Source organism: Pristiophorus japonicus, chromosome 3, assembly GCF_044704955.1.
Source record: "Pristiophorus japonicus isolate sPriJap1 chromosome 3, sPriJap1.hap1, whole genome shotgun sequence".
NCBI lineage: Eukaryota > Metazoa > Chordata > Chondrichthyes > Pristiophoridae > Pristiophorus > Pristiophorus japonicus.
This window is the reverse complement of record NC_091979.1, coordinates 25,224,997-25,238,838: the sequence shown is the minus strand read 5'-3', so window position 1 is coordinate 25,238,838 and position 13,842 is coordinate 25,224,997. Positions and strand designations below refer to the sequence as shown.

Sequence of the window (13,842 nt, the reverse complement as noted above, 5' to 3'; positions counted from 1 at the left end):
GAGGGGAGCGGGGCAGGTCGGAAGGCCTCCTCGTAGGACTGCTCCTGGGCGTGGCCATTAACCGGTGCAGGCAGCGGGCTGTTCAGCCTGACTGCCTGCCTCTCTTCTGCGGCTACGTTCACGCCCGGGTGTCCCTGGAGATGGAGCACGCAGTGTCCACCAGTACGCTCGAGGCCTTCCGTGAGTGGTGGGCGCCGGGGGCACTGGAGTACATCATCGCCCCCGGCAACCACATTTTGATTTGATTTGTTAGGTTTTCTTAAACATTTTTGGATAGCTAGTTGTTGTACTCTTTAACAAGGGGACACTTGGTTTCATTGTATAATTTAAAAAGAGTTGTAGCACTCTAACCTCTGAGACAGAAGGTTGTGGATTCAAGTCCCACTCCAGAGACTTCAGTAGAAAAAGCTCGGTTGAGACCCGAGTGCTGCACTGTCGGAGATGTCGTCTTACGGATGAGACGTAAAACCGAGGCCCCGTCTGCTCTCTCAAGTGGACGTAAAAGATCCCATGGCCACTATTTCGAAGAAGAACAGGGGAGTTCTCCTCGGTGTCCTGGCCAATATTTATCCCTCAATCAACATAACGGAAACATATTATCTGGTCATTATCACACTGCTGTTTGTGGGAGCTTGCTGTGTGCAAATTGGCTGTCGCATTTCCTACATTACAACAGTGACTACCCTTCAAAAAGTACTTCATTGGCTGTAAAGTGCTTTGGGATGTCCTGGGGTTGTCTGTATCCTAACTCACACCAAGCCCCGCTCACCCATCACCCCTGTGCTCGCTGACCTACATTGGCTCCCGGTTAAGCAACGCCTCAATTTCAAAATTCTCATCCTTGTTTTCAAATCCCTCCCTATCTCTATCATCACCCCCACAACCACAACACCACCCCCCCCCCCACTCCCCGAGATGTCTGCACCCCTCTAATTCTGCCCTCTTGAGCATCCCCGATTATAATCGCTCGACCTTTGGTGGCCGTGTCTTCTATTGTTTCAGCCCCAAGCTCTGGAACTCCCTCCCTAAACCTCTCCGCCTCTCTTTCCTCCTTCAAGACACTCCTTAAAACCTACCTCTTTGACCAAGTTTTTGGTCACCTAATTTGGTGTCAATTTTTTCTTTCTCATAATACCCCTGTGAAGTGCCTGGGGACGTTTCACTACGTTAAAGGCGCTATATAAATACAAGTTGTTATTGTTGTCGAAGGCACACTCGAAATGCAAGATTTACTTCTTTTTATTCGCAGTACATAAAAGGCTAAACTGAAGTTAAATGACTAACATGGCCCGACTTCAGTGGCGAGGGTGGGATGAATTGTACATTTCCAGGAAAGCTCAGCACTTTACAGACTACAGTCATAGATTTTTCTCTTGCGGGGAAAAAAAAAATAAGGCTGCTTGCAACCCCCTTAACACAGAGGGGGAATTAAACCTCTTTAAACACGAGATCCCGGAAGCATGGAATCATTTCATCTTTGCCTTCGGCCAGAGCCACGGTGTAACCAACACCTTGCCCGTCTCCCGACACCATGGTTACATGGTAAACAATGTCCGTCAATAACCGATCCCCCTCCCAACCCACTGCCCCAACGTTATTTTTCCACCACCTTGCCCTCGGCAGGCTCGTCGCACTTCCCCAGCCCCCGGATCGACAGATCGTACACCACCTCCTCGATCTTCTTCACGTCGTACTTTAGGCCGTCGTAGCGCTTCCGCAGGGAGTCGTTCTTCAGGTTGAGCAGGCGGAAGCCGGAATCCAACTCGTTGATGAAGGAGGAGATGCGGAGGGGCCGGGAGTAGTCGCCGGCGGTGACGCTGTTCAGAGCGAGCCTCGACTGCCCGGCGAGCGGGGGGGGGGGGGGGGGGGGGGGAGGAGAGAGAGAGAGAACGGGAAACGGTGCGTTATTACAGGAGCGGATGTCTTAACCAACCCGCTTTATCGCCCTTCCCATTAACCGAAATCAGGTGAAACTTCTTTACCCAGAGAGTGGCGAGAATGTGCAACTCGCCGCCACGGGGAGTAGTTGCGGAGAATAGCGTGGATGCATTTAAGGGGAAACTAGCTAAAACACAACGAGAGAGAAAGGAATACAGGTACAACGTCTCATATCCGACAACCTCGGGACCAAGACCGTGCCGATTTTTCCAGATTTCGGACACGAAAATCAAGAGGGTGCGTATGCTACTGAGACAGACAAAGTGCTAATGGTGGCGTGGGTCAGGGAAGGGTGACAGGTCGGGCCGGGTCGAGGGTTATTTGGCAAGGCTCTGACCGATCGCACACCATTTGAGACAGTGGCGAAGCAGATAACTAGTCCGGCCCGCTGGTCTTTTGGACAAAAATTCCGGATTTTATTTTACTGAATATCAAATGGGATTTTCGCAAAAATGCCCAGTTTTTGGACAATTCTGATTTTCGGACAGCCGGATTTGAGACGTTGTACCTGTAGAAGGATAAGATGATAGTGTTAGACGAGGAAGGGAGCGAGGAGGCTCGTGTGGAGCATAAACACTGGCACGGAGCAGTTGGGCCGTTTCAGTGCTGTATATTCTATAAGGGCCGAGCCCATTCCTGTCCTCGCATCACATTCACACACGGGCACTTGTCTAGCAAGGGCTACGGACAGCAGCAGGAATTCTGGCCGATTTCCCCCCCCACTTCCCAAGTTTATCCTTGACCCCTCACTCTGAGCAAGTGCCGCCTGGACACTCTCTCCTCGGGAAGGCCGAAGATTAAATGGGGATCGCATCTATTGGCCACACTCGTTCAATGTTCTCTGCCCGCCCTCCCCCCACCCAGGTGTCACTAGCAAGGCCAGCATTTCATAGAATCATAGAAAAATTATGACACCGAAAGAGGCCATTTGGCCCAACATGCCGTGCCGGTCGAAAAAGAGCTATCCAGCTTAATCCCGCTTTCCAGCACTCGGTTACAGCCCCACAGGTTACAGCTCTTTAAGTGCACATCCAAATACTTTTAAAAAAATGTGATGAGGGTTTCTGCCTCTACCACCCTTTCAGGCAGTGAGTTCCAGACCCCCACCACCCTCTGGGTGAATTTCTTTTTCCTCATCTCCCCTCTAATCCTTCTACCAACTACTTTAAAGCTGCACTCCTTGGTTATTGCCCCCACTGCTAAAGGAAATAGGTCCTTCCTATCTAGACCCCTCACAATTTTATACACCTCAATTAAATCTCCCCTCAGCCTCCTCTGTTCCAAAGAAAACAACCCCATTCATTGTCCATACCTCATTGCCCTTGAAAAGGTGGTGATGAGCTGCATTCCGTGTGGTGATTATTTTTTTGTCGTGGTTTGATATAACTTGCTAGGCCTTTTCAACATCAACCACATTGCTGCTGCTCTATAGGAATCACATATAGGGCAGGTTTCAATCCCGAAAGAACATTTGTGAACCAGTTGGGTTTTTACAACAATCTGGTAGTTTCATGGTCACTTTTACTGATACTAGCTTGTTAATTCCAGATTTATTTAATGAACTGAAATGAGACCACACCTGGAGTACTGCGTACAGTTTTGGTCTCCCTATTTAAGGAGGGATATACTTGCATTGGAGGCAGTTCAGAGAAGATTCACGAGGTTAATTCCTGAGATGAAGGGGTTGACTTATGAAGAGCAGGTTGGGCCTATACTCATTGGAGTTTGGAAGAACGTATAAGATTCTGAGGGAGCTTGACAGGGTAGATGTAGAGAGGATGTTTTCCCTTGTGGGGGAATCTAACTAGGGTGGATAGTTTCAGAATAAGGGGTCGCTCATTTAAAGTGGAAATGAGGAGGAATTTCTTCTCTCAGAGGGTTGGGAATCTTTGGAATTCTCTGCCCCAGAGAGCTGTGGAGGCGGGTCATTTAATATATTTAAAGTGGAGATAGACAGATTTTTGAATGATAAGGGAGTAAAGGGTTAGAAACATAGAAACATAGGTGCAGGAGTAGGCTATTCGGCCCTTTGAGCCTGCATCGCCATTCAATGAGTTCATGGCTGAACATGCAACTTCAGTACCCCATTCCTGTTTTCTCGCCATACCCCTTGATTCCCCTAGAAGTAAGGATTACATCTAACTCCTTTTTGAGTATATTTAGTGAATTGGCCTCAACAACTTTCTGTGGTAGAGAATTCCACAGGTTCACCACTCTCTGGGTGAAGAAGTTTCTCCTCATCTCGGTCCTAAATGGCTTACCCCTTATCCTTAGACTGTGACCCCTGGTTCTGGACTTCCCCAACATTGGGAACATTCTTCCTGCATCGAACCTGTCTAAACCCGTCAGAATTTTAAATGTTTCTATGAGGTCCCCTCTCATTCTTCTGAACTCCAGTGAATACAAGCCCAGTTGATCCCGTCTTTCTTGATATGTCAGTCCTGCCATCCCAGGAATCAGTCTTGTGAACCTTCGCTGCACTCCCTCAATAGCAAGAACGTCCTTCCTCAGGTTAGGAGACCAAAACTGTACACAATACTCCAGGTGTGGCCTCACCAAGGTCCTGTACAACTGTAGCAACACCTCCCTGCCCCTGTACTCAAATCCCCTCGCTATGAAGGCCAACATGCCATTTGCTTTCTTAACCGCCTGCTGTACCTGCATGCCAACCTTCAATGACTGATGTAACATGACACCCAGGTCTCATTGCACCTCCCCTTTTCCTAATCTGTCACCATTCAGATAATAGTCTGTCTCTGTTTTTACCACCAAAGTGGATAACCTCACATTTATCCACATTATACTTCATCTGCCATGCATTTGCCCACTCACCTAACCTATCCAAGTCACTCTGCAGCCTCAAAGCATCCTCCTCGCAGCTCACACTGCCACCCAACTTAGTGTCATCTGCAAATTTGGAGATACTACATTTAATCCCCTCGTCTAAATCATTAACGTACAATGTAAACAGCTGGGGCCCCAGCACAGAACCTTGCGGTACCCCACTAGTCACTGCCTGCCATTCTGAAAAGTACCCATTTACTCCTACTCTTTGCTTCCTGTCTGCCAACCAGTTCTCAATCCACGTCAGCACACTACCCCCAAATGCACGTGCTTTAACTTTGCACATTAATCTCTTGTGTGGGACCTTGTCGAAAGCCTTCTGAAAGTCCAAATACACCACATCAACTGGTTCTCCCTTGTCCACTCTACTGGAAACATCCTCAAAAAATTCCAGAAGATTTGTCAAGCATGATTTCCCTTTCACAAATCCATGCTGACTTGGACCTATCATGTCACCTCTTTCCAAAAGCGCTGCTATGACATCCTTAATAATTGATTCCATCATTTTACCCACTACCGATGTCAGGCTGACCGGTCTATAATTCTCTGTTTTCTCTCTCCCTCCTTTTTTAAAAAAGTGGGGTTACATTGGCTACCCTCCGCTCCATAGGAACTGATCCAGAGTCTATGGAATGTTGGAAAATGACTGTCAATGCATCTGCTATTTCCTTAAGTACTCTGGGATGCAGACCAACAGGCCCTGGGGATTTATCGGCCTTCAACCCCATCAATTTCCCCAACACAATTTCCCGACTAATAAGGATTTCCCTCAGTTCCTCCTTCTTATGGGGAGCGGGCAGGGAAGTGGAGTTGAGGCCACGATCAGATCAGCCATGATCTTACTGAATGGCGGAGCAGGCTCGAGGGGCTGAATGGCCTACTCCTGCTCCTATTTCTTATGTTCTTATGAATTCAAATTCGCAAACTGCCAGGGAGATCCGAACCCACTTGTTCAGATCATTAGTCCAGGCCTCTGGATTACTAGCCCAGTAACATCACCACTATACTACCGTACCCATACTGGCAGGGATAAACCCAGCATGTGGACTTTTGAGCAGGGATAGGATTGAGCGCAGTGAAAACGCAAACAAAATAATTACTGTAACACTGCAAATAACATTCATTTAACATGCTAATCAACTGATTAGATGGTGTGTAATTGATGATTAAGAGATCACAAGAGAATGATCAGATATTCCCGCATGTGACAGTGCACAGTAATTGGCAGCAGGGGATCCTGTCCCATTTCTCCCACTCCCTAGTCCTGGAACACGGAGGCTCTTTGCTGCCTCCCCGGTTAAAGTGATGTACAAGGGGATTACCCGATTAACTAATTTACAAGGATGGTACCAGAACTGAGAGATTGGAGCTATCGGGAGAGACTGAACGGGTTGGGGGCTTTTTTCTTTAGCTTTGCATCCTCCCTGTCGGTACAGGATGACAGGATGCCATCTAAAGGCAGACGGACCTGTAGAGACAATCACAGCGCCGTCCGTGAAATTGAACATTTACGCAACTCACTGAGGGCCGGAGATATCTGGTACTGCAATATTGCTCTTCACACGCCACCTACGTGCCAACATGGAGAAATACCACCAACGATGTCTCTGCAAAATCCTACAAATCCCCTGGGAGGACAGACGCACCAACATTAGCGCCTCGACCAGGCCAACATTCCCAGCATTGATGCGCTGACCACACTTGATCAGCTCCGTTGGGCGAGCCACATTGTCCGCATGCCAGACATGAGACTCTCAAAGCAAGCGCTCTACTTGGAGCGAGCCAAAAGTGAGCAGAGGAAACGTAACAAAGACACCCTCAAAGCCTCCCTGATAAAGTGCAACATCCCCACTGACACCTGGGAGACCCTGGCCAAAGACCGCCCTAAGTGGAGGAAGTGCATCCGGGAGGGCGCTGAGCACCTCGAGTCTCATCGCTGAGAGCATGCAGAAACCCAGCGCAGGCAGCGGAAAGAGCGTGCGGCTAATCTGTCCCACCCACTCCTTCCCTCAATGACTATCTGTCCCACCTGTGACAGGGACTGTGGCTCTCGTATTGGACTGTTCAGCCACCTAAGGACTCATTCTAAGAGTGGAAGCAAGTCTTCCTCGATTCTGAGGGACTGCCTATGATGATGATGATAATGACTGTCTCCAACCCTTGATTAGACTACAGCTAGTAACTCATTCATGGGTATTCTGTAGCTCAGTCAGATTCCAGTCCGTAACTTGCTCCCGGACTGCGTTAATCTATAATATCATGGTTGCAGTGCGCACCATCTACAAAATGCACTGCAGCAACTCGCCATGGCTTCTACAGCAGCATCTCCCAAACTCGCGACCTCTACCACTTAGAAGGACCAGGGCAGCAGGCGCATGGGAACACTACCACCTCCACATTTCCCACCAAGTCACACACACCATCTGATTTGGAAATATATCAGCGCTGTTTCCTCTGGGTCAAAATCCTGGAACTCCCTCCCAACCAGCACTGTGGGGGTACCTTCACCACACGGACTGCAGCAGCTCAAGAAAATGGCTCACCACCACCTTCATAAAAAATAGGAGCAGGAATAGGCCATTTGGCCCCACGAGCCTGCTCCGCCATTTAATAAGATCATGGCTGATCTGATCCTGGCCTCAACTCCACGTCCCCACCCGCTCCCCATAACCCTCGACTCCTTTATCGTTCAAAAATCTGTCGATCTCCACCTTAAATATATTCAAAGACCCAGCTCGAGGGCAATTGGGGACGGGCAATAAATGCCGGCCTTGCCAGCGACGCCCACATCCCAGGAACGAATAAAAAAAAATTAAACCATCGAAATTAGATCACAACACAACAAGCTCATTGAGATCCCTCTCCATTTAGACTGCTAAAACCAACACTGCTGGAAATATATTATAAAATATCACTGAACGGGAGCAGTTATTGGACCAGTTCATTTGACCACAAACCACTTGCTTTCTGACGCCCGTTCCATAGATTACATTGAACATACAGCACAGAAACCAACCATTCGGCCCAACCAGTCTGCACTGGCGTTTATGCTCCACACCAGTCTACTCCCACTCCATCTGCCTCGTCCCAGCCTTTCAGCAGATCTTTATATGCCCTTTTCTCTCATGTACTCGCCTCGTTTCCTTTTGAAAGCATCTTAGCTATTTGCCTCAACCACTTCCTGTGGCAGCGAGTTCCACATTCTAACCACTCTCTGAGTAAAGATATTTCTCCTCACTTCCCTTGGGTTGATTAGTCACTATCTTGTATTTATGGACCGTAGTTTTGGACTCTGCTTCAAGTGGAAACATTCTCTCCACATCTACCCCTGTCCAACCCACTCATGATTTTCAGACCTCTATCAGTCACCTCTAAATCGTCTCTCTTTTACATAGGACATAGGAGCAGGAGTAGGCCATTTGGCTCCTCGAGCTAAAGAAAGTGGAGTTGAGGTAGATCAGCCATGATCTTATTGAATGGCGGAGCAGGCACGAGGGGCCGAATGGCGGACTCCTGCTCCTTTATCTTATGTTCTTATTATTGTATCTTACCAGTTCATTAGCCAGGGTCAGCAATCCTGAAAGATAATCCTCGATATCGAGATGAAAGCCTCTGTCTCGGAGCACTTCAACTGTATACAACACCCAAAAAAAGTTAGTGTTAGGCATGGCAATTGCACCTTCAGTCAGTTAAACAGTACATGTAAATTCAGCACAATTCACAGAATCATACAACACAGAAAGAGGCCATTCAGCCCATCGTGCCTGTGCCGGCTCTTTAAAAGAGCGATCCAATGAGCCCCACTCTCCCCTGCTCTTTCCCCATAGGCCTGCAAATATTCCCCCTTCCAAGTAGTTACCCAATTCACAGTCTCAGAATAAGGGGTCGGCCATTTAGGACTGCAATGAGGAGCAACTTCCTCACTCAGAGGGTGGTGAATCTTTGGAATTCTCCAACCCAGAGGGCTGTGGATGCTGAGTCGTTGAGTATATTCAAGACAGAGATCGATAGATTTTTGGACACTAAGGGAATCAAGGGATATGGGGATTGGGTGGGAAAGTGGAGTTAAGGTCAAAGATCAGCCATGAGTATAGAAGCAGGGAGGTCTTACTGCAGTTGTACAGGGCCTTGGTGAGGCCTCACCTGGAATATTGTGTTCAGTTTTGGTCTCCTAATCTGAAGAAGGATGCTCTTGCTATTGAGGGAGTGCAGCAAAAGTTCACCAGACTGATTCCCGGGATGGCAGGACTGACATATGAGGAATGACTGGATCAACTGGGCCTGTATTCACTGGAGTTTAGAAGAATGAGAGGGGATCTCATAGAAACATATAAAATTCTGATGGTACTGGACAGGTTAGATGCAGGAAGAATGTTCCCGATGTTGGGGAAGTCCAGAACCAGGGGTCACAGTCTAAGGATAAGGGGTAAGCCATTTAGGACTGAGATGAGGAGAAACATCTTCACTCAGAGAGTTGTTAACCTGTGGAATGATTCAATACGATCATGGCTGATCTGACCATGGACTCAGGTCCACTTCCCTGCCCGCTCTCCATAACCCCTTATTCCCTTATCAGTTAAGAAACTGTCTATCTCTGTCTTAAATTCATTCAATGACCCAGCTTCCACAGCTCTCTGAGGCAACGAATTCCACAGATTTACAACCCTCTGAGAAAAGAAATTCCTCCTCATCTCAGTTTTAAATGGGCGCCCCCTCATTCTAAGATCATGCTCTCTAGTTCTAGTCTCCCCTATCGATGGAAACATCCTCTCTGCATCCACCTTGTCAAGCCCCCTCGTAACCTTATATGAGTAGGTTGGTCCTCTACTCATTGGAATGAGTAGAGGACCAACCTACTCAACCTTTCCTCATCTCCGGAATCAACCGAGTGAACCTTCTCTGAACTGCCTCCAAAGCAAGTATATCCTTTCGTAAATATGGAAACCAAAACTGTCCACAGTATTCCAGGTGTGGCCTCACCAATACTCTGTATAACTATAGCAAGACTTCCCTGCTTTTATACTCCATCCCCTTTGCAATAAAGGCCAAGAGTCCATTGGCCTTCCTGATCTCTTGCTGTACCTGCATACTATCCTTTTGTGTTTCATTCACTTCTTCAGGCAAGGGGTGGTAGAAGTGAGGAACTCTCACAAGCTCAATGAATAATTTTAAGTCTGAGGGTGATAGGTTTTTGCGAGACAAGAGTGTTGAGGGACAAGGAGCGAATAGAGTGGATGGAGTTAAGAGACAGATGAGCCATGAACTCACTGAATGGTGGAGCAGGCTCGAGGGGCTGAATGGCCTCCTCCTGTTCCTATTTCAGCAAGGCAGCAAAACTGTACACCAGCGCGATCCAGCGAAGGGGGGTGATTGGAGTGGGGCAGCGGGGGGATCAAAGGGCAGAACATGTACTTCACGCACGCCGCTGGCCAATTCCCTGGCACACCTTGCACGATACTTAGTGCAATGCAACTGTAAGTTATCATTTAAATTCAGTTATTTAAATAAATCTGAAATAAAAAGTTTGTGTCAGTGATGATTGACCAATGAAACTACCGGATTGTCGTAAAAGTCCATCTGGTTCAACAAATGTCCTTCAGGGAAGGAAATGTGCCACCCTTACGCCAGTGTGGCCTAAATGTGACTCCAGACCCAATGTGGTTGACTTTTAACTGCCCTCTGAAGTGGCCCAGCAAAACATTCAGTTGTCTCAAAGGGTAATTGGGAATGGGCAATAAATGCTGGCACCCTAATCCCGTGAATGAATAAATAAATAAAATATAAACGGGTAAAATGAGGAACTGGAACCCGTGTGATGAATTAGCAGTGGCAAATGGAATTCAATCCAGAGAAGTGTGAGGTAATGCATTTGGGGAAGGCTAACAAGGCAAGGGAATACACATTAAATGGTAGGACACTGAGAAGTACAGAGGAACAAAGGGACCTTGGAGTGCAGGTCTACAGATCCCTGAAGGTAGCAGGCCAGGTAGATAAGGTGGTTAAGAAGGCATATAGAATACATGCCTTTATTAGCCGAGGCATAGAATACAAAAGTAGGGGAGGGGGTTATGCTTGAACTGGTTAAAACACTGGCTAGGCCGCAGCTGGAGTACTCCGTGCAGTTCTGGTCACCACATTACAGGAAGTATGTGATTGCACATAGGAGATTTACAAGGATGTTGCCTGGACTGGAGTATTTTAGCGATAAGGAAAGATTGGATAGGCTGGGTTAATTTTCTTTGGAACAGAGGAGGCTGAGGGGAGACCTGATTGAGGTGTATAAAATTATGAGGGGCCTAGATAGAATGGATAGGATGGGCTTAGTTCCCTCAGCAGAGGGACCAACAACCATTGATTTAAAGTAATTGGGGTGAGGTTTAGAGGGGATTTGAGGGGAAATCTCTTCACCCAGAGGGTGGATGGGGTTTGGAACTCACTGCCTGAAAGGGTGGTAGAGGCAGAAACCCTCACCACATTTAAAAAGTACTTGGATGTGCACTTGAAGTGCTGTAACCTACAGGGCTATGGACCAAGAGCTGGAAAGTGGGATTAGACTGGATAGCTCTTGGTCGGCCGGCACGGACACAATGGGCCGAAATGGCCTCCTTCAGTGCTGTAAATTTCTATGAGTTAGATGTGGCCCTTACCACTAGGGGGATCAAGGGGTATGGCGAGAAAGCAGGAATGGGGTACTGAAGTTGCATGTTCAGCCATGAACTCATTGAATGGCGGTGCAGGCTCGAAGGCCGAATGGTCTACTCCTGCACCTATTTTCTATGTTTCTATGTTTCTATGATTCTATGAATTCATTCCTTTTGGGAACAGGCTTAGCCACCCTTCTCCTCTGGCAATGGCCAGATTAGGAATCAGCACAAGTAGTCCACACCCTACAGCTCTGTGGCATGTCGCACCAACACACGGGAGGAGCCTTTACCATACCCCGGTCTTCCCTGCGCACCGGGAGCTTTCTGGAGGAGGGCTGTCTCGCAGCTACAAGAGCTCAATAAAAGCAACACCAGATGTAAGGCAGCAGTAGCGTAACGCACCTCCTAGTATTTCCGCAACAGCATCCCGAGTCACGAGGGTTTCCGACTCCAGATAGACCACGAACGCCGCCAGGAAGACCAGGCGTTGCAGCACGAACCTCCAGTGCTCATTAAACCTGGATAACAAAATTCAGCATCAGGCAAGAGTCCGTGACTGCACTCAAGAAACCCGGATTGCAAGGTAGTTTAGTGGTTACGTTACGGGATTAATAATCCAGCGAATCCTCCCCCGCGCCCCCCCCCCCCCGTTCAAATCTCACCACTGTAGTTTGAGAATTTTAATTCAGTTTGTAAAAAAAAGCCTAACTAGTTCACTAATGCCCACTCCCGAGACTTGTGCTAGGCTCCCAGTGCAGCGCTAAGGAGGTGCTGCACTGTCGGAGGTGCCGTCTTTCGGATGAGAGGGTAAACCAAGGTCTGCTCTCTCAGGTGGACATAAAAGATTTGGCGGCACTATTTTGGAAAAGAGCAGGGGAGTTATCCCTGGTGTCATACATAAGAGCATAAGAAATAGGAGCAGGAGTAGGCCATACAGCCCCTCGAGCCTGCTCCAGCATTTAATACAATCATGGCTGATCCGATCATGGACTCAGGTCCACTTCCCTGCCCGCTCCCCATAACCCCTTAGTCCTGGCCAATATTTATCCCTCAACCAACATCACTGATCGTCATCACATTGCTGTTTGTGGGAGCTTGCTGTGCGCACATTGGTTGCCGCGTTTCCCGTATTACAATAGTAACTATACTCCAAAAAGTACCTCAATGGCTGTAAAGTGCTTTGGGACATCCAGTGGTCATGAAAGTCGCTATATAAATACAAGTCTTTATTTCTTTCTTTATTCCGTTCTGGCCAATAAGTGACTCCAGTCCCACACCAACGTTACTGAACCTTAACTGCCCTCTGACTGGGGATGGGCACTAAATGCCAGCCTTGCCAGCAACGTGAATTTTTTTTCAAAAGCAGCGAATCCTCACACCAGATCCAGTTTCCCAGGCAGGTTACACCATCAATAGGTGCTCTCCGGAGGTTGCAATTCTTTCTTTAAAAAAACACGCACATTTTGGGAGTAGCTCAGAAAGTTTATCTTAGTAAGTAGCTGAGCCATACGGACAGGAAAGATCTCAGGTTTGGTGACAGGCTACATGCCGAATTAATAAGAACATAAGAAATAGGAGCAGGAGTGGGCCATTTGGCCCCTCGAGCCTGCTCCACCATTTAATACAATCATGGCTGATCTGATCATGGACTCAGCTCCACTTCCCCGCCCGCTCCCCATAACCATTTCTCCATCATCGCTCAAAAATCTGTCTATCCCCACCTTAAATATATTCAATGACCCAGCCTCCACAGCTCTCTGAGAATTCCACAGATTTACAACCCTCTGAGAAGAAATTTCTTCTCATCTCAGTTTTAAATGGGCGGCCCCTTATTCTGAGACTATGTCCCCTAGTTTTAGTTTCCCCTATGAGTGGAAATATCCTCTCTGCACCCACCTTGTTCCACATTCCAGAGACTCACGGCTCTCTGGGAAAAGAGGAAACGTCCAACACCCAGTCTATTCCTACTCTTCCACAACAACAACTTGTATTTATATAGCGCCTTTATCATAGTGAAAGATTCCAAGGCACTTCACAGGGGTATCATGGGATAAAAATTTGACACCAAGCCAGTAGAAATTCGCGCAGGTGACCAAAAGCTTGATCAAAGAGGTAGGTTTTAAGGAGCGTCTTCAAGGAGGAAAGAGAGGTAGAGAGGTTTAGGGAGGGGAGTTCCAGAGCTTGGGGCCCAGGCAGCTGAAGGCACGGCCATCGATGGTTGAGCGATTATAATCAGAGATGCTCAAGAGAGCAATATTAGAGGAGCGCAGACATCTCGGGAGGTTGTGGGGCTGGAGATTACAGGGGGCGGCGAGGCCATGGAGGGATTTGTAAACAAGGATGAGAATGTTAAAACTCGTGTCCCTTGGTCCTCCCCAACCTGTCAAACTAAAATAACCTATCAATAGGCATGCAA

The 13,842-nt window shown here is 47.8% G+C and overlaps 1 protein-coding gene across 1 annotated transcript in view; it reads right to left on the bottom strand.

The window, feature by feature from the left end:
- Positions 1-1,223: 1,223 nt before the first annotated feature.
- tsn (translin) overlaps positions 1,224-13,842 on the bottom strand; it is a 30,700-nt gene continuing 18,081 nt past the window's right edge. The window contains exons 4-6 of the mRNA XM_070874352.1: positions 11,829-11,944; positions 8,334-8,413; positions 1,224-1,837 (exon numbers count right to left, since the gene is read on the bottom strand). Coding sequence (XP_070730453.1) covers positions 1,595-1,837; positions 8,334-8,413; positions 11,829-11,944 — 439 coding nt within the window. The 3' untranslated portion in view covers positions 1,224-1,594. The remainder of the gene's footprint in view (positions 1,838-8,333; positions 8,414-11,828; positions 11,945-13,842) is intronic.